General features: G+C 39.9%; 2 protein-coding genes across 2 annotated transcripts in view; both read left to right on the top strand.

Moving 5' to 3' along the window:
* The window catches only part of CHIC2 (cysteine rich hydrophobic domain 2), a 38,892-nt gene extending 30,310 nt beyond the window's left edge, over positions 1-8,582 (top strand). The window contains exons 6-7 of the mRNA XM_080386151.1: positions 1,602-7,850; positions 7,883-8,582. Coding sequence (XP_080242277.1) covers positions 1,602-1,652 — 51 coding nt within the window. The 3' untranslated portion in view covers positions 1,653-7,850; positions 7,883-8,582. The remainder of the gene's footprint in view (positions 1-1,601; positions 7,851-7,882) is intronic.
* A 5,679-nt stretch (positions 8,583-14,261) lies between these two features.
* Positions 14,262-21,710, top strand: part of LNX1 (ligand of numb-protein X 1) — a 239,696-nt gene continuing 232,247 nt past the window's right edge. The window contains exon 1 of the mRNA XM_080385980.1: positions 14,262-20,731. The gene's annotated coding sequence lies outside the window, so the exon portion shown is untranslated. The remainder of the gene's footprint in view (positions 20,732-21,710) is intronic.

Raw genomic sequence — 21,710 nt, 5'->3', positions numbered from 1 at the left:
TGACCTGTTTATAAAAGCATGGGCATATAGTTTTACAGAATAAGGATCAAAGATTTTATTTGTTGCTTGTGGAATGTCTAATATATTAACTCTGGATAAATTTAATGAGAAAATTTTTACAAAACTTCTCTGTACCATTTTATCATTTTCAGTGAACTGATTTGCTTATCTCTTAAAAACTGCCCTTAAAGTTGTGTTCGTGATTTAATTTTAAATAATAACACTTATCCTCAGGTTTTTAAAAACAGGTGATTTAAATTACTCTTGTACCCAAAACTTGGTGCTTTGCCAACTTGAGATTTGAAATCCACTATTGCAGACATTAAATTAAGTAAATAATTACATAGGTGAAATAAAGACAAGATAGTTTTACACCTTTGGTGTAAACACAGTGTTCCAGCTTTACTTCTTGCTTCCTTTTTGAAACTTTGCCTGAATATCAGAAGCCCTGGTACTTCTGAAGCATCCAGTCGTTGACTCATGTCAATGATCAATGAATTTTGAGCAGTTTGCATTGCTGCTGAAAATAAGTCACTTCTGAGTGTCTCAAAAAAGAAACTTATACACCTGGTTTTGATATTCATTATTTCAAAAGCGTTTGCCTTAGAAATAAAATCAGAAACTGACTTATTTTCTGATGTTCAGTATGCTATCGGAGATAGAAGGGTTCACTCTCTAAGCCGCAAAGTTGTGTTCTCCTTTACAATCAAAACATTCAAAAATTTTTCAGACCTCTTTGAAAGGCAAGTTCCCCTTACAAGTAAATAAAATCCTTAGTTATGTCACCAGATGCGCTTACTTGTTTACGAATACAAACATCCTGCTGTATTACGACTCTCTAAAGAAAGAAAATGCAGAGGTGAACATTTTCTTCAAGCTTTCTATTTAAAGTAGGATAAATACTTGGGCAGTATTCTGGTCTGTACCCTACCATGTGTACATAGCTCAGAAACACATAGTTTAAATCTGAATCAGGACCCTAAGAATAATCATGTAAAAGCATTAGTTAAGCTTCTTGTTAACTACTTGCAGATTTGTTAGATACAGGAACTTTGCAAAGGTTAGTACACTTTCTGTACGAGTTTGGTACTATAAACTTGACTTACCTACCTTAAGTGGAAACAATTTTGAAGTAAAGGGTCTTGCATGTGTAATTGAAAATTAACTTTACATATATTGTGCTTTCTGTGTTTTTTTTTTTAAATGAATACATTTATCTCTTTCATAATTTTTCCTAATAAAGTAATTTAATTATGCTAAAAAATAAGTACTTATTAGCTTATTTCAGTTTGTTTAGATGTGTTAGGTATGGGTAGGCAAACTTTTCCAGTTGAATTTGGTTCTTTAAGACTTCTGTTTTTTTGCCCCAAAACAATTATATCAAACATGACTTTTCTAATGGTTTCCTACCTAACAAGAGCACTGTGGTCTCTGATAGTCATTAAAACTTGATGTACTTCAAAAAACTCCACAACAACAACCAAACAAAAACAAACAAAGCGAAACAAAACCCAAAGCCCACCTAGTAAATTATAATTGTGATAGATAATAGGATTGCTGCCATCTTCCGTTTAATATATATTTGTTTTCTTTTTATACAGGTCATCCTTATAGAATTTTTACCAAAGACACCGATTTTTCGACCAGATTAGCATTTGATTTATTTATAGAGACTTATTCAAGTATGTTGTCTTTCCAATGGTGCCTTGCTTGGTGCTCTCCTGGTGGTGACATAGCATTGGTTCTACAGAATCTTGTGGTGTTTTCATTCTTTTTTTTTTTTTTTTTTTTTTTAATAAGAGCGTGTTCTAAGTGCATTTGGTCAAATTCTGCAAAGTAATTTCACACAAATGTTAACTACCACTTAAGTTATTGTTACTTTTGCTACTTCTGTTTATTCATGTATTTTGATTTTCAAAGTCTTTTATATGTGTGCGCGCGTGCGTGTGTACATACATATATATTACTATAAATACACAGCTGAAAATGGTATACAAGTGAGCAGGTATTTTTTTATCCCAAAAGACACAACTGATTGACTGTACATTGTATAAGTCCTTTTAATCATTCATTTACATGCTGAAGTACCTTCTAAGATCTTCCTAAACTTTTGTCAGTAACTAGTCAATTGTAAATATTTCTATTTCTTTTTGGGATATCAGCTAGCCTCTTCCAACAAAAGGAGATGAAGTTAATTTTGGAACCCAAATGTCATTGCATTAGTAGAAATCTCTGTGCTTTTCATGAAGAAGTCCTGTCAGCTGGTTCTGAAAAAGTTCTAATTTAAAGATTAAAAAAAAACACAACAAAGCAGCAAAATAGAATTATTTTACTCAGACTAGAAGAACGGCTGAGGCAATTGCATGCATCTGGTTAGCAGAATTAAAGTTCACAAAAATATATTAGTATTGCAGTTTATAATGTAGCTGTCTTAAGTCAGGCTAAGGCCATGTATCAGCTTTATTCCTACTGTTTACCAGGTCCTGTACAGGAGTGCAGAAGGATTTGTTTTACTAAAACTTACTGTCCAAGAGGACCTTTCAGGGATGGGATTGTGGTTTTTTTTTTTGTTTTGTTTTAAAGCCACATAAACAGAAAAGAGTTACTAAAGAAATCTTGAACAGTACAGTTCCAGATGCAAATGCAGATGCTGTGTATTAAAAATAATCAAAGCAGGGTACACTGGGCAACAGTGTAAGTTTAAATGTGTTAGATAATTATTGCACCCTTGCTTCTGCTCATTTTGGTTTACAAAGCTTATTTTCTGTGCAAGTATAATAATTTTAACTGGATATATGGTGTATGCTTGGGTCAGGCCAGTTGCATTTTGTTGTCTTCTACTTATATCTTAGTTGTACATATCTTCACAGATAGGTTGGTTTTTTTTTTTATTGCAACTCAATCATATTTTTAAATTTGCTGTAGGTATCTGAAATTACTGTACAGGAACATTAATGTAAGTTATGTTCCTTGTACAGTTGTGGTAGCAAGCAATAATGTGAATATATGAAAAAACAGATATACTCTGCTTAATATTTGTATGAATGAAAAGTTGATACCACTACAAGAATAATCTCTTTTTAATCTTTTAAATACAAGTTTTATTTCAAGGTAATGTATTACAGATACCTTGATGCTGTGAACTATTTTTCTATATCTTTGAAATATTTATTCTCTGTAAAATATGCTCTAGTGAGTATTATATTCCTAAATTGTTGATAGTGGGAGTGGTCTAGAAAGTTTTAAGTTTTCTTAAATCTAAGCCTTCTGTATCTGTTCCCAAAATTCATCCTTTGCTCAGCTTTTGTCTGTGGATTTCTCTGTTCACTCTGAAAATAGTTCAGCTATGCTTTTCATGGAAGCTTACAAGTGTGTTTCTTTGACTTGACGGAATACGATTTTTAATTGACAAATACCGGTTTTGTGCTGCCTCAGTCTTCTGGGTCCCACAATGGTTTCTCCTTGCAGTAACTGGTTATATATTTTTTTTTAAATCAGTTTCAGCTGCTTCTTTAGTACAAACCTGGCTCTGCAGCATTCCTCCTCTCATCTAGAGTATGAATTATAATCTTGGACCAGTTTTGGGGTATGAGGGAGGCCAGAAGCCTAATATTGATGGCAGCTGAAGTTGTGGAGGCTGGAGGTGTAGGGGAGGGGTTGAAATTAAACAGAAATGATAACTGGTGATAAATACTGATGACCAGAAACATACATTAATTTCTTCAAGTGTTAGTTTTCAATAAAATGAATAGTGAAACATATAAGGCCTAGATTTTACTACCAGAATTTCCAGTTGACTGTTTAGATAGGTCATGGATGCAGTTTTCCATTGGTAGTTCACTATCGTGGAGGGATAGGATGGATATGGCTTGTGATACATTCATAGCAGCACCGCATTCAGCGTGAGCTCTTTGCCTTAGTTTACTACTGAAACTTTCCATACTACATTCTATGACACCGCAACTACCTTGCCAGCAGCACCCAAACCTACCTACAGTAAAGCTAATTTGAGCACAATGTGTGCTGAAACCAGAGTAGTGAACAGTGTGGCTTACAGGTTTACAAAGAGTATCTTGTTAGTAAAGCTTCCACATAAGTGGTAGTACTGGTTAAGATCCTGTCAATGTTTAGGTGCCTCTGCAGTCATTTACTTGGTTAGCAGGCATTTTCTGTATTTTAACAATGACTTTCTCTCTGAGAATTCTAGTATAGGGGTGCGAAGTAGACCTCTGAGCAAATAAAAAGTTAAATCCCTTAGTAAGGAGGATAGACTAATTGCTTCTTAAAGCATTTCTGATATTTTATTAAAACAATGTCTCTGATATAAAGTGAAACCAGGAAACCTGAGAAACTCTGTGTGTGTGTGTGTCTGTCTGTCTGTCTATCTATCTCTGTTTTGCTCAAGTGTTAGTCCTCTGATGAGGTGGAACCCTCGCCTAGTAAGAATGTTAAAACATTTTCATACAATCCCTTTAGATTCATTAATTATAACGATAGAAATTGATCATGGCAGGAACTTTATCATAAACTATTTAATGCCTGCAGCAGTCATCAGGATTTTCCTTTGATGTTGTTTCTAAAATACTAAATTATTTATTTTGTGTGCTAGTGAGAGCACGTACATTACCTTTTTTTGTCCAACTTGCAAAGAATGAAGTTGCAACAGTTTGAGCAGGCCGGAAGCTATGGTAGGGCTTACAGGACACAGTCTACGCTGCTGAAATAAATATTACATTGTACTAACTTGTTCAGCTTCTCACAACTCAACAATTCCTAGAAATAATCTTTTCTATTTCCAGTTTCCTTGAACAGTAAGGGTTAGGTACCCACTTGATAATAAGCATTTAACAAATGCTAATTACGTCTGTCTCACTTTAGCCTGAAAAACTAATGCTGAAGGCACCAATGACTCCCTGTTAAAGTTTATTATTTTTAGATACGCTGGCCTTTACCTGGCCAATAAAGATTGCTTTCTTACTCTTGCAAATCTTTTAGTGATAGGTAGAAATAAGTTCTGGGGCAAAAAGGCTTTTTGTCTGACCCTACATGAATAATTCTGTAGAGCTCATCTGGTGTTAAATAACTATAATTTGAAGTTTATACTAGGATTGGCAGACTTCACCAGAAATTAAAATATTTATGGAGATAGGTTATAGGAAGTCAGTAACTTTTTTTGGTAATAGCTTAGTAAGAATCATTTCAATAAACTATGTATGCAAATCCAGAATTTCCCATGATACTCAAAAGAGTAGATTGTAAAAACTTTTTACAGTACTTAAATGTAAATTATAATCTCTGTATCAATTTCTTAAATGATACTTTTTTGTATATGTCAAGACAATGGTGTTTAAATGTAATACTCTGTCTCTGAGGTACATGCTTGCTTAAAACTAGTTTTTCATTCTTTTTCTAAAAGTCATTATTTAGCCCTGAAGATTGTAGGGAAGAGCTTTAAAATGCAATCTGTAACTTCTCAGAAGTCAGAAGGCAAAGAAAAAGAACTTGTCTTTATTCACTTCCCTCCACTCCCCACCCCAAAGTCTTAATTTTAAATCAGTCCCCTTGTTTTGGGAGCCCTAGCTTATGGTTTTTGAGCAGCTGGCAATAATGCAAATTGTCCACCAAAAAAGCTCCATTTGTATTCTGAACAATTTAAAGAGATCACTTTAACTGAAGAAGCAAAAGCCTTGTTTAGCAAAGAAAATCCCTGCTTTTAAATTCTCCCAGCACTGCTGTTGAGTAATTAAAAGAAGGATCATGATGACCCTACATTAGGTCAAAATCCAGATGATTTTATGTAAAGGAAATGCTGAATTAGAGAGGTCACAGAGTCCCAAATGTCTTGGATTCATAGTAGTGACTTATTAAGGATAAGTGGTGCTGGCTAGTTTTGTATCAGTGACTAAAATAATTTATGTTGGTCTTCAGCAACCTTGCTTATGAAAAGAAAGCATTTTAGAAATAAAATCTCTATTCATCACTGCTAATCTGCTGTAATTTCTGTGCTTCTCCCTAAAGCCACATTGCATTTCCATCACAAACAGCTAAGTGTATGATCGTTATAATGCCTTTAATAGCCATATTGTAGGTAGAAATATTAACTTCTCAGGGACTAATAGGAAATATGAAAATGGAATTAATGAGCTGAATGCCTATCTGCACGAAGGCTTACTTTGCAAATGGCACCCCACAAAGCTTCTGATTGTATTATGCATGACCATTGTGAATGTTATCAATATACAGCTATGAGAGCTCCCTTCACCCTGTATTGTTAGGCTGCTGAATGTTAAAAGTATGTTGGATAAGGATAAATGAAATTTTTTTGCTGATTTGGATAGTGATTATTTCTAATGGTGCTACCTTTTTAATTCCTGTGTTTATTCTTTGTAAAGTTCTCTCTGTAGGCTGGGTGAATCAGGGGATACTGGTGTAATGAGAAAACAGTATCGTTCTTAAGGAAGTGGAAAAATTTTGAGGGGAGAAGTATGTGAAGCAAAAAATTTCACTGTTGAAATCATGCATTTGTTGTTCATTAGTTACAGATAGTTACTTGGGTTGTTTTGTTGGTAACAGTATTTTGCAGTTTATTAATTTTTGAACTTCATCTTTTTGCACACTGATGTTTCAGTCAGCATGGACTGAATTAGAGACTAATCTTGAAGACTTAAAAAAACAACCAAAAAAACCTCCTTGCATGAAACTTCATATGTTGGCAGTTGTGCTGGTGTATGTATCTCTACCATGTGACACCTGGGTAATACATCTTTCATAAACTACATTTTATTGTTCTCATGGAAGATGTCCTTTTAAAATATTCCTCTGCTTTGTTTAGCTCATATTACATTAAGAATTATTTTTTTTGAAAAAAGAGTCATAAATGCTTGATTCCTCAGAATACAATGGACCATTAGGAAAAGTTTAGCGAGGCAGAAGATGAAATGTAGGAACTGGAAGAAGCAACATCCAAAAGACTGAATTTGGGGATTAGGTTTGGAATTTTGAGTGTGATGATAAATAGCTTTGAACTGAACGAAATGGTATGGAATAATGAAAAGTAAAAGTTAGCAATCCATTTCAGTAATTTTGTAGTGTGTCTTAATTTCTGTTACATTTTTTGATTTGAGTGTGTTATTGATTTATTTTGGTTATGCCTGAACTGATAGACAATTCTGCTATTGTGCTGATTTTGAGGTAAGCTTCCTTCTAAACTCAGCATCTCTTAGTTGAAAATATCCAGACCAAAACGGAATCGCTGAGAGCTGCCCAATGAGTAGAGGACAGGCTCTTCCTAAGCTGGAGCCTGTAATGCATGGCTGATTGTTTCCAAAGAAAATTCTTGACTTGTCCAGACAGCTCCTGGCATGTGACAGTGTATCTAAGGCCCAGGAATAGGATCCAGTTAGGACAGTTTAGGTTCAGGTAAGTAAGAGAGGCTTTTGTAGTTAGTGGCAGCTTTTATGGAGAAGGGAACCATTGACAAGTGCTCACTTTTGGAGGGCAGATAGTAGATTTTTATAATGTTTATTGAAATATGTTTGCGTGTTCTCCCCCTTCTCTCCCTGCCACCCCCCCTCCCCGCCCCCCCTTAAAACTTCATCATTGAAAGTTATTTTACCTCATGTTGAAAACTAGACTTGGTAGTTAGCTCATTTTTTTTCTGTTACAGTTTTTTTAGGTTTCGGAATCAATTTTTTTAAATCACATTTAGAATTTTTTTTAAAAAGTCAGATAGCCTCACAACTGATAATTTTTAGTGGCTCTATGTTTAAACTTGATCTCATTGTACCAATATAAATATCTCACTCATCCACTCTAAATGTTTCTCTCTGATCCTTCTGTGCTTGCAACAGGCTTTCTAACTTGTTAGGATTGCTTGCAACAGGCTTTCTAACTTGTTAGGATATGCACTGTACCTCCTTGTTATTGTCAATGAGCAGTTTGGTTTAGTGAGATTACAAGGAATGCAGAGTAGTTCCTGATTTGAAGAGTGTAACTTGGATTCTTCTTTCCGTAAAAAAACCAAACCTGAGTGGCAATCGGAATACAAAACTAATTCCAAACATAAATTTTAAGGAGAACAGTAAACTACAAAACAGTGCCTAAATGCTGTGTGCTAAATTTGTTCTGTCTAATTCATGTTGCTTTAAACGAATTTGCAGAGAGTTGCATAGGATTGTGTGTGCTTAGGAAAAATTTGTTAAATGTCTGAACCAGTAGCGGTAAATAAATCACTGAAAGGATGTTATCTTTCAAGAAGGTGAACTTAAAAAACAGTGGTTTGGACTATGTTAAAAATCCATTTCAGGCAGAAAATGCGTAAGCAATAATTCAACTTAGAACTGGATATTAAGGAAGCTGCTATTTATAGAGAGGCTTGATGGTAATTTTGCCTGTTGGGCATCTCCTCTCATCAAGAGTTTAGAAATACAGGGTTGCTGTGATTTCCACTATTGTAACATTCCTCTTCAAATATTTAAGTCTGGGTGAGAGACTGAAAGCTTAGAGGCCGGTACTGTGTTCACACGGTGCACGGCTTTGGGAGGAGAAGGTAGGAAGAAAAGGACTTTTTTTTTTTTTTTTAAGGCTGCACAATTGTATATATGCATATTTAAGAGTATTTAACCATGTCTGCTAAATTACTGAAGTTAATCTATTGTTGAATTATAGAATATTATTTAATGCATCCACATCATTTTTTCCTGACCTGACCCAGAATTGGAATGGACTCCAAAATTTTTTTTAAAGCATTTCTTAAGTTGTATGTATTATAAACAAATAAAAGACTTGTTAACCAATCCACTAAGCCTTACTGGTTTTTGTCTATCCAATATGTTAGGGGGTGGGGGTGGTAGGGAGGGGAAGAAAAAGAAAAACCCCAGAAACTTCTGTGTTATGATACAATGGTGTCTCCTAATTTTCAGTTGATACTTTCGGTCTAAATTGGGGGGGGGGGGATTTAAAACGATTTGGAGTAATTCAGGTGACTCTGGGACTGGAGTTAACCAAGTTTAGAGGCATTGCCTGCCTTAAGTGTTTCAGACTGGCTTTTCATTAAGTCCACATTTAGAGTTCTTTAAGCTTTTCAAGCCCTACTGGTGGTAGAATTTATTATTCGTATCACCATTATGGTTGGATAGTAATGTTGAAGCTGTGTATATGTTTTTTGTAAAAAATACAGCAGGGTTCTGAGATATACAAGATATACTTTCCATCTAGTTAAGGCACACCCCATTTATTCAGAAAGGAATCGCCGCCATCTGTGTAATTCCCGCATCTCTAAGATGCTCGGGTCCGAAGGGCCGGTTAACCCGAACCTTGCGAACAAAAACGAACCCCGCGCACCCGTGTGCTCCGGGGCCGGTCTCGGTTCTCTCAACCCAGCCGCTTTCCTTTGCGTGGAACATTTTACAGCTCTTCGGTTACCCTAGCACGGCGATCTGAACAGCCTCTTCATAACGCGCGCTGTCTATGCCCTGTAACGTGCGTGCGTGTGTGTTCCAGCGGGGCCGTGCAAAAAGCGCGGGCGGGGCGGGCGGCGCTGCCCGGCGGTGCGGGGCGTCCCGGGTGTTGTAATTCGGGCTTGCAAAGCGGTATGATACAATGTTACTGAGCAGAAAAGCGGACGATAGATTTAATGTAGCCAATTGTGTACTTCTGAAAAAAAGAGTAACTGTTCAGTGTGAGTTAATTTTGGATTTTTTCAGCATCTTTCTTTTCGGCTTTGTGCCGCATTCTTCTAGACAAATGCGTATTCCATGTGGGCCACTGTTCTGCTAAATGCTCTCAGTTCTCCTTTTGCAATCAAGATTATGTTGCTAAGGAGATTTTGCTTTTATTGGTGCCATTGATTTGTGTTAATACGTTTTGAATACCTCTCGGTATTCTTCCGTAGACAAGGCCAAAAGAAAAACTTCCCTGAGTTTCCCAATTTACATTACAAATGGAGCGGTGGTGTAATGAAGCCGATATAAAGTGGGCAGTTGAAAGGGAACTAAAGAAGGGCACTCAAGTGAGAAATGAAGAAATGTGCCGAGAGCGGTCTGCGGGCCGCCTCCGGCCCAGCTGCGGGAGCGGGCCCGGGCCGGTGCAGGGGCAGCGGGGACAGCCCGCGCCTCCGGCCGCCGGACCACCCACCCGCCGCGGCCCGGCTCCGCGGATTACGCCGCCGCTTCCGACCGGCCGCCACAAAGCGCGCCCCCCGCCCGCCGTCCCGGGGCCCTCGCCCGCCCGCTCGCCCGCCGCCCCTCGGGGCTGCCGCGCCCGCAGCCGGGCCCCCGCTCCGCGGGCAGCCGCCCCCTCGGCGGGAGGCGGGAAGGCTCTGGGGCGGCGGAGCGTGGGCGCGGCCTCGGCGGGCCGCCTCGGGGCCCAGCGCCCGCCGCCCTCGCACCCTCCGGGTGGGGGCCCTCGCACCGGCCCCGCCGCCCGGGCTCTGCGATGGGGCACGGGAGCGCAGCGGGACCTGCTGTGTTCCTGTGCCGCCGGGGCCGGACTGTGGCCGGAGCCCGCCCCGGGACACTGCCCCTGCCGGGGCGGCGGGGCTGGCCAGGCACTGCCTCAGCCTTCCACCTCTGCCCGCGCTTTAGGAACAGGCAGCCCCCCGGCCCCAGAACCAAACCAGCTCACCAAACTAAAAAGAAAAAACAACACTTTAAATTAACAAAACACAATTTGAGAATACCCGAAGCCTTTGAACTTTGTGCTCATAGATGACTCCGCTGAGGACAAGCCCCAGGAGGACACTGGGCCTCCCGCCCTCGTGGTTGGTGGACGGGGACCTCCCCTGGCTGCTCTCGCTCTTCCGCGTTACACGGGCGAGCTCCTGAAGGACTCAAAGACCTGGCACGAAAAGATTATTCGAAGAACATTCACACCAGAAAGCCAAAGACTGTTCCCATCTTCTGCGATCTGCCATCACAGAAACCTTCTGGCTGCGGTGATCTAAACCTCTGCCCGCTGGTTGGTGTCAGGATGGCATGGTGAAGGCCTGGGTCTGTGTCCATGAACAAGGCACAGGAGCCTTTGCTGAGCAACGTCTGTGCTTGCAAAGCACCTTGGTGGTTGCACTGCAGATATTCAGAGGTGAGGACTTCTGTTGCCTAGCCCTCGGGTGTCCCGGGGAAGTGCTGTGAGCCCTGTGCTAACCAACCAGCTGGGACAATAACTGGTTTTGGCACCTGGTTTAAGTTTTGGTTTTCCCCTGACATGGGGAGGTGAACCAAAGTCACAGTGTCGCTTGACTTCTGATCCAAAGGAGCAAATGTGTTTTGAGATGGAAAGGGTTGCTCTGCCTTTTGCATCAGGACCAGCAGTCTGCTTGATGTTGTATACTGCTTACTGCGAAAAGGTCCCATGGCATTTATGTAGGCTCGGCTTCCTTCTTCACATTGCTCCACGATGTTCAAGCCAGGAGGTCTTCACTCTCAGGCTGTTAATCACGTTATATGTAGCATAAACTTTCCTTCTGGCACTCTCACTCTCTGCAGTGTTAAGCTCCTGCCAGTAGGATAGGAACTCAGGCTTGCTGAGTAGATGGGAGGAGGAAAAAAGCTCAGCCTTTCTACCTGTTCTTCTGCGTGACCTTCTGAAGACTCCAGGTATTAAATGAATGACTTCTGTTTGTGTGCCTTTGAATATCTGGATCTTGAGCGGTATTTCATAAGGAGAGAGAAATGTGTAAGGATAGCTATTCTATCTAAATTATGCAAAATCATTTCAGCAGTAGGTTTTACTCAGGACTTTGTGCTATTCTGCATTAATTTCACAGTTCTAAGTGAAATCCTTCATTGTGTTTCAAAAGCACGTGCCCAAATGCATTATCTTTAATATGCTTTTTCATACCTTTTCCAACACAGTCCGTGGAAAGTGCCTGTTTTTATATGAGATGAGTTTTTCAGGTTAATGAGGATAAGGCACAGAATTCCTACCGTATTGTGTGCCATTGAATATACAGTAGAAATAAATTAAGAGAGACAGACAGTGTTTTAAAATCCTCTTTCATTTAGGCATTTTGTTTAGCATTCAGAACACAGCCACATTACATGATTAGCTGATTTTAATGAGTGTCCTCTAATCAGTTAAATGAAAGTGTGTGGAAAACCTAAAAAGATTACTTTATATTTGTGGAAACAGTCTGTTTACATTATTATACCTCAGCTAAGAGGATACTTGGCATGTATGATGCATCTAAGAGAAAAATGTGGAAGGCCAAAGAAACCTTGAAGACAATTGGATCCAGCCCATTCTCTCTCTCCTCACAATGCAAGCTCTGATGACTTAGTATTTTAATTAATGTCAACCCTTACCATCAGTGCTCATGGGAACAATCATTAAACCAACACAAAAACATTTTAAATGGCTGGCAACCTACCAGATACTGAGCTAAGCATTCCCATGGTGGAGTGGATGGTTTCATAGCCAATTCAGCACTGGATTAAATACGTTCTCTAATAGTACTGGCTCGAAAGGCTATTATTTTTATACTAAACAATGCAGTATGGTTTCTAAGTTCTTCTATTTTAAAATGTTTTTATATTTACTTCCCGACACTGGTATCAGTGTTATTTATATGGATGTGGTTGAATTTTACTCTTTGTTGTTACTAAAACTTGTTTTTCCTTTTCATCCTGTTCCCCCCATTTTTTGGTTTCCTTGCCACTAAACCAAAACCATATTTATTTTTTTTCTCTCAGGTAATTTGCATGATCAGACACAGCCTAAACCAACAGTTGGTTTCCTACATAGCTCTAAAAATTGCTGGCTGAGTGAATTTTAAAATTGGACAACTTATGTTTTTTTTGTATTATGTTACTTTTGCACGGTAGGAACTGGGTCATGCCTCTGCCTACCTAGTAGGTACTCTGCTCTCCTCACCGCTGCAATATTTGCTTGCCAAATGTACTAAGTAGCTTGATCTTTCTTATTCCTCGAAGGCCTTTTTCCCTCCTCCCATCTTCTGTGTTTGCTGTTTGCTCAAATTGTTTAAACGTGGAGCTCAATGACAGGCTATTAGCGCTGACTGGAGCCACACATAATGTGGCCACATGTTGTGTAAGCTTCACAACTTGTCTGCTAATTCGCCTCAGGCCTGACCTGAAATACCCTTGCTATTCTAGCTCTTAGCCCTTCCCCAGCAGAGACAGACACTTGTGCTAACTCACATTATGACACATCATGCATTGACTCACATAACAACACATCAGTGAGGTCTGTGATTCGGGGCCAAATTCTGCTTTGCTTTCTGCCGGACATAGTGCGGTGGGAGTCAGTGAATCTGCCTGAGGAGGGGAAGAGGACAGAGCCAGCCGTGTTGTAAGGATGGGGATGAGGATGAGAACTCTTCCCACTTCTGGTGCGACCCGTCAGAAGTGAAAGCCTGCGGTTGCAGTGCATCCGGCCGGCAGTGTGAGAGGCACTGCTCTCCTCTGCCCGCAGCTCTGTGAATCCCGCTGATGGCTCCCTAGGGAAAATACAATTTCCATAGAAAGTCCACAAGTGATGAGGAAGGAACATGGCAGGGGAAGCGCAGGCTGGCAAGTGGAGAGTGTTCTCGATTTCATTCTTGTCATTGGGATCTCTGATGCCACTGTGTTGGGTACAGAAAGGACGGAGGGTTTAGTCAAGTGGTCAGAAAAAAGGGCAGCCCATTTAGGAAGAAGATGAGGCTAATGAAATACATACTGAGAAGTTCAGAGAATTTACTTCTTAGAAGAGGCAATTTAACTAGAAAGTAGATGAACGTGGAAGGATCCAAGCAGTAGAAAGTGAAGAGATCAATGCACATGTATAGCACTAGTATCCAAAAAAGAAATTAATTGAAGGAATGAATTTCAGATGATGAAGTAGATTGATTAGGAAGAAGGGTGCATGGTAGATTATGGTAGGCTATGGGACTGACGGGTTGATGCAGCTGATCAGAGAATGGAGATAAAGAAAGGAAACCTTAAAAAGGCTATGGAAGCCCCAACAACAGTGTACAAACTGTTTAAAAAGGCTAGTAAAGCCAAGAACAGACTAGGAAAGGAGAACAAGAAAGCTTTGGGAGAGTGGAATTCAGGAGAACATGGAGAAGTATGTAGTGAAGTGTAGTGAAAATTAGTGAATTATGAGCGAAGGAAGACAGACAGCACAGAAAGAAAAAATAAGGGGTAATTCTGAAGACCAGGAGGGAAAGGATTTAGAGGTGAAAAGGGGAGAGCTATGTGAATTGAAACTGGGGGGGGGGGGGGGGGGGAAGAAATGAGGTAGTCACAGAGAAAGGCGGGGGGGGGGGAAAGGAGCAGAAGGAGTATACACACAATGTACAGTGTGTACAACCTCTTCAGGAATATCTTTAAACCTTCTAAATTATGGACAGCTTTGGAAACAGCAAACCCGATGACCATCAGCTCTGTTTCAGCATATCCATCTTCATCCTATAGAATGAACAATTGGGAAGCTCCTTACCATTCCCATTTAATGAATGCACTTTCACACTCATGCGGTTTTTAAGTTACAGGAAGAACTCTTGCCCCATTTTATTCTTTCTGCATCCTGTCACCCTGAAATGCTTCCAATATTCAGTCCCCCAACTATCTCAGAGATCGAGACCCACAACATGCTCTTCTGCTGTGTTCTCAGATCCTTGGTGAGCTTTTCCTCATTCACAACCTGAATTTCCTCACATGGGGAGATAGGAGTAGCAGGGGAGACTGCGTTTTACCCTTAATAAGCTGCTACAAACATCCTTCCCCTTAAACCAATTTTTTTCCCTAAAGATGAAGGGTTGTTTTTAAAAGCACTGTAATGATCTAAGTTTTTTTCCCCCCCTTCAATTCAGTTTATGACCCGTATTACAAACATAGCTGTAAAACCTTCAGTTGCTACAATGTCCAGAAGGTCTCTGGCAAAGTCATCATCTGTTTCATAAAGGTGAAATTTGCTGTAGACAGATGAATAGAGTTTCTTTAGCTGAGGCATATAATTAGACCAACAGAATTTTCACGCAAATTCCTCCCGTAGGAATAATGAACAAATATACAGAATTTAGCATGCCATGCCAGACCACGGGCTAAGGACAGATGTTCAAAGGATCTGTAAAAAATTGAAGCCAGGCAGCTAAAACCGATTTAAAGTTCATGTAACCAAGTCTGTGACAAAGATCTAGCCTTTTCTTGAAATGCATCTATGAAGTGTGTGGTGCACTAGTTTACATAGCAAATAGGTGTTTGTATTTATATAGTGAAGCTTAAAAGTTCAAATTAGGATAGTAAGCTTGTTTCCCTACGTGCTGTACAAATACGTGTGCTAGAGATGGACCTTGTTTGAAAGAACATGCAAGTAGTTAAACAAAAGAGGCAAACAGAAAAGCTGAATACAAGCAAAATATCTTGTTAGTTCCCTCAGAAATAATGGTGCTTCTTCATCGTTTCCCCCTACTCATTTCAACCGCACCAAAGCTAGGTCTGCCTGTCACTGCTAATGCATACCAAGCGTCCCCTGTCACCCCCACAGCAAGGATTTAGTTGGGGGGGAGGTGTGTGTTAATCAACAGGATTCTTCTGTGGGGCTTTTTGTTGTTTTTTTCTCTCCTTCTGAGAAGCGATTGTCTTTCTCAGGTCTGGTATGAATAAAAAGAAAGAGTAAAACTGGCATAGCTGACACAAAACCCTCAAGACAATTTGGTTTTCTTCCCAAAATACAAGGCATCTCACCCCTGAAAAGTTTCGCTACTGTCTAGCAGCATATAGATGTCTTGCTTTTCCCCATTCAGGTTAGCTGAATGTTAAAATTTTCAAAGATTCTTTTTCTTTCACCCTAGTCAGCAGAGAACTGACTCAGCATCCCAACAACAATGCATTTAGAGCAGGCATTAGTTTTGAAAATGTTGTTTCAACTCTGTGAGAGACCATGGCAACAAAGGTAGGATGAAGACCTTTGAAGAAACCTTTGAATACTGTTTAGAAGGAGAATGGATAGGAAAACAGAGGGAAAGAGAGTAGGATTCTTCTTAGTGATTTGCTTCTTAGTGATGCTACCATTTTAAAGGGCAGTACTAATTCCTATAATACATTTCACTCCTGGGCAAAGAATGTACCGAAAAGCCCCAAATGAGTGCCACTTCCCATTGAGATAATGTCTAGGGTTGGACTGAGGGTTTTTTCCCCTGTGTTTGTTTTGACAAGTAGATTCTTTTGCTTTATCTCTCTTAAACAAGAGAAGTTTTAAGGCTTAAAGATTTGAGCTCTCTGAGAAATCAAAACTTCAGTCTTTGAGATTGTGCTAAGTATATTTACTCAAGATTTATGACAAATCCCACAGAAGTAAGGAGAATGCTTAATACAATTCAAATAGGCTGGAACTTACCATCTAAATAAGGACTAATCTACTGCCTGCCAGTGCTTCCCTAGGAAGAGACACCACCACTCCCAGTGTAAAACAAAAGAGGACTTTAGGGAAATAGAAAGTCTGTAAATCCTCATAGTCTATTCATGGCTTGCCTCCTTTTAACTGACATTTCAAAAGTTATGCCCGCTCATGACAAACGCACTTTTCAGATTTTGGAAGTTTCATTCTTTTTATGATTTTCAGTCCATGCTAAAAAAATCCTATAATACTTTATCTTGCTTTAGCTATAAACATGGAAGAATTCTGATCAAAGGAGACTATTTTAACAGCTGTCTTTCAAGACAACACATGCAGCTTTCTTGGCAGCTTCAGCTGGTAAGGTTTGAAGGAGACAGAAGTCTTTGCAAAGGCTTTGCATGTTTGAGGTGTCAAAAATATTGAATATATTGCCTTTGCTTAGTGCTTTCTGGGTTCTCAAAGCCATGGTTAGGTAATAAAAAAGCCCTGCAGCGGGAACCCTTAATTTAGTTCAAAGAGATCAGAATGATTGCTTTGTGTTTTCTTTTTTTTTTCTTTTTCCTTTTTTTTCTAGTATTCATAATCTGCCTTATCCAGATAATTTGTCAGCAGAAATTGAATTTTATTTTCTTGGATAAATATGGTCTGGGATTTGTTACAGGAGAAAAGGAGGGACTGTTGCTCTTTTTGCCAAAACAGAGAAGAGGGACTCCCCTCCCATTACCTTTTCACAGCCAGGGAAATGAACACTTCCATTATGCTGGACAATGAGGAGCAGAAGTAGCAGGTGGTGACTGCTATTAATCAGGAAGTTAAGTAATAGCTGTACTTGAGCACTTTCTAAAGGATTACTGTTTATGGGAAGATTTGTCCCCTATCTGGGCACCATTGGAAAGAAAACAGAGAAAGATGAAAAGATGCCTATTAGTTACAGATTTTCCATCCCCTCCCCAGCTCCACACACATGTACACACACTGCCTGCTGCCCTCCCTTTACTGCCCCAACCTGTTCTAATGACTCCAGCAGACAACTGGTAAACCCGTAAGAATAGATCCTTTACTTAATCCTCTCCCTGCTCTTACTTTCCTGCTTAGAAAAAGGCCAACCTTTGCCTCAGCACACCGGCTGGTGCCACTGCAAGCTCTTGCTTGGCTGATCAAAAGGAACATTGATTCCTCTGGGGTAGGCTTATAAATCTAAGTCCTCTACTTGTAACAGCACTTCCTGGCAGGCAAGGGGAAGGAAGCAATTATTGCCATTTTTACTCCAGGAATTACTCATTTATTATCTGACAGATGCCAATAAAGAGGTGTAGATTTGCCAAAGAGATGTAACCATATGTCCCAAACCCTTCTCCATAAGTCTCTAAGCTAATTCTCCAATGTGAAAAGAATCACAATGCGAAAAGAATCACAGTCACAAAATGGTTTGGGTTGGAAGGGACCTTCAGAGCACTTCTAGTTCAACCCTTCTGCCATGGGCAGGGACATCTGTCACTAGACCAGGTTGCTTAAAGCCCCGTCCAACCAGACTTTGAACAATTCCAATGATGGGGCATCCACGACTTTCCTGGGCAACCTGTTCCAGTGTCTCACCACTTTCATCAGAAAGGATTTCTTTCTTATATCCAATGTAAATCTACCCTCTTTCAGGCTGGTCCCACTGATCACCAAATCTTGTCAGCTTCATTGCTGAAGACAGGAGGTTTCCAAATCCTCAGGTAGGTCACAGTTTGAGTGACATCATTACAAACCTTTAGTTTTTCTGTCTCTCACACTTTTCTCTGATCTTGAGTCGACAATGACGTGTCACTCAGACATACAGATGCAAAAGCAGATCAAATTTGATATACAAATCCAGACCTCAGAACTGTAGAAGTCACGAGCCTCCTGAGTCTCTTAATGTCTCACAGGCTGCCGTTGGGACCCAGGGGTGGATTAGGAACCCAGGTACTTTGCTAAGCCAAGACCCAGCAGCTGTTCCATTAAGTTCATTGCTTTTCATGCAGGGAGGAGAGTGATAGACATGATACAGCACTGCTCCACATCTTGCCAAGGAGAGGCTGGCTTACATATATTTTGTATGCCTTCTTGAATTTGTCCACAGGTCAAAGCTACCCCAACAGTGTTTGCTTTTTTTGTTGTTTTGTTTTGTTTGGGGGTATCTTTTTAGACTGCGCTATGTAGGGCTGACATTTTAAAATTTTTGGATCAAAACAGGGCATGTCATTCCTTACTATGAACTGCTGTTTTTCAGATCTCCCTTCTGGACTAATGCAATTAACACAAGTTAGGTATGACCCCTGGCCCTTGCTATACTGCCAGCATGTCCTGGAAGCATAAAAGAATATCCTAAAGATCACCAAGTATAGAGCCCTCTGAATTTACCACAGCTACTGTAGGACAAAACCTTCTTTTAAATACTATTTGCTCCAGCCATTTCAGTACCGCTGTTTGCTTTCTTATCTGTTGACATGGTGGCTTAGCTTCCTCAGAACATTTTTGTCTGAAAGATCATTATTTTCTTTTCCAGACATCCCATGAACAGACCAATTGTACTTCATCAATTTTAAATTTTGACCATCTGCCAATTGCTTTCAAATCTAAAGCCAATCAAAATTTAAGGAGATTCAGAAAACAGTGAAAGAGGAGCACATCCACTTCAAAAAGGTTACCCAACTGTTTGTTGTTGTTGTTTCATTTTGTCTCGGGCTTTATAATGATGGCTTTCAGCATCTTGGCTCTGTTTATGTGTCCTTGTTTAAAAGTCAGGGCTGTGCCTGCCCTTCTCCAGACTACAGGCACACAAGTGGGCTGCTGTGCAGTTCATCATTCGCATTCGAGCCTCTGCTGACTCCAGAGTCCGGTCTGATGAATAATTGCCAAGAAAGATGCCTTCTGCATTTATGCGGAGGGACTTAACTTTCCCAGCTACTGATTATCACAAATAACAAGGCTTGGAAACACCACATAACGTCTATGGGGTTTTATGGGCATCTAATTTTGCTTGGTTTAACAGACTACAGACAGGCCTGATAGCTGGTTACAGGTATTTTATGAGAAAGACTCTAACCTAGCTGCATGTCGGGAAACTAATAAATGCTGCTAGTACTTAGAATAACTAAGGTCCAATGCTACTTAGCTTCTCAGGACTGAAATAATTCATGCTGTAACACCTCTGACATCAGTATGATCCCAGAAAGATGAATTTGTTGAAGATTTCTTCTAAAAATCAGAAACTTCAACAGAAATCGTAAGAAACAATGTCAAATCCTATTGCTGTATCTCAGATTTTCAGGCTGTGCTGCTTTACTGACTGCAAGGTCTATATCTTCTGAGGCCATCACCTGCATGAGCACATGGTCATAAGGAAGCCTTGTACCAGTAGGAGGTGGGAGCAGATGGTTTCCCATTTTACGGTGACACCTTGATTTCTCTGCTCTCCCATATTGGCATCCTACCGAGAAATTGAAAAATGAGTGCTTCACTGCAATGACTTGGGGTTGGTTTTCATTATTCAAATGAAGACAAGACTGTTTCATATGGACAGCTTTGATTTTTTTCAAAGCTGCTAGGTTTTGTACTTGTGATCACTTTGTTATATACCAAGCATTTCAGTGCTATTCACTTGAGACTGAAAACTTTAGAAAAATACTGGGTTTTGAAGGTTGAAAGAGTTACTTTCCTCCTTCTATCAACAATAGGAACAGTTTGGAAGGTATTTTGTCTGTAGAGGAAAAAACAAACAGTAAAATGGAGTTGCTGCTTATGTAAATGTAAGACAGGCTTTTGCCATATTCTTCGTGTTGAATAAAAGAATTTGGCAATAGACAAAAGACTACCATTACTAGTGGTTTACTAATTAACAGAACAGATAATGAATGCTGCTGTTACTACAGTGGTCGAAGGTGACAACACAGACTTAAGGGGTTCCTTTTTGGGGCCACAGGAAATAAAAACTAACTGAGGCAAATAGGTTCACTCTGGCAAGGCAAAAGGAGTGCTAGGACACAGTCTTAGCTCTGGCAAGCCAAGTTTTATACACAGAAGGCAGGCATGCATGCTGAAAGAGTGGGATCAAAGTGGAAAATTACATTTCAGCAGTCAGCTTAAGCCATAAGACTGCATCTGTGTCCTTTGGGGGAGGAAAGAACCGCATACCACTACTTTTCTTCTGCCAAACTTGAAATGAGAAATGTTGCCCAGGTGCCAGTGTCTAGAGGAGGATTTCCAGGCTGTGAATCTCAGCCTCAGAGAGAGGAGATGAATTCAAGCTGCAAGGAAGACCCTGCATCTCTGAGAGGGCTGAATTGCAGTTCTCTGGTGTTCCCAGGGTGTTGTCTTCAGCTTCTCTCCAGTCAGTGTGCAGGTGGTTGCAAGTCCCATTCAGGTACTCCTAACTCTCCCTTTACAATGTGTTACATTGTTTTCTGCAGGAACTATGGTGTCTAACTCAGGAATTTAACTCTGGAAAACATAAGCTGAAAGTTATGAGTGGCAATGAAGAATGTAACCCTTGTGGTTCAGGCTATAAGCCAAGGTAGAACTACTGTGACTGCACAAGGTTCTTTTTCCTACGAAATCAGTCCAAGTCTCCTTATTTTTTCTTAGCGTTGAAAAAGTTTAAAAGAGAAATAGTGGAAAAGTACAAAATACCTAGAAAAGTGAAGGGCATATGATTTTAGTTATAGTTTATTTTTTGTTATAATAAATTAAATATAAATGATCACAAAGTACCTCCTAAGTATTCCTATATTTAAATTGATATTTTGTGGGATGTCATTTTGAAGTGCTAAGGTGAAAAGATGACTAACGTTGTGAAATGGTTAACATCGTGATTTATATAGGTCTAAAAAACACCCAGAAGGAGACAACATTTTTCATAGAATTAATGGACCTTTACTGGGGGTAAAGAAGCCTGTCTTTCTCTTCATGAGGCTTTGTGTAATGTGAACAGATTTTGTATGGACAAGGCAGACTACTGAAGGAACAGAAAGGTTGGGTGTTTGTTTTCTTTGGAAGAGTCAGTTTTAGCCTGCCTTCAACAGAAAACAACAGGATTGTTTGGGCTCTTGTTCACTTATTTCACTGCTGGGGTTCTATGCTCCTGCATACCCTTCCTTCTCTATCACTGTCTCTCAGGCTGTTGATAGCTTCATTAAACATAATAACAGGGTTTAGAAAAAATAGTGGTGAAGTACCAATTGCAGGAAAACCCAGATTTGAATTTGTAATGCTTCAGGCAGCGCAGGGTTCTTGTCAACTGCATTGCCAAGCTAACCAATAAGATACAGCTTTTAAGTTTTAAATGCAGGGCTATTTGTCATCAATATTCAGCATATCTTCGTTAAGTGATGTTTACAATGCTG

Source organism: Falco punctatus (assembly GCF_963210335.1).
Source record: "Falco punctatus genome assembly, chromosome: 1".
Classification (NCBI taxonomy): Eukaryota; Metazoa; Chordata; class Aves; order Falconiformes; family Falconidae; genus Falco; species Falco punctatus.
Note: the sequence above shows the minus strand (reverse complement) of the source record. Positions and strands in the feature narration are given on the sequence as shown.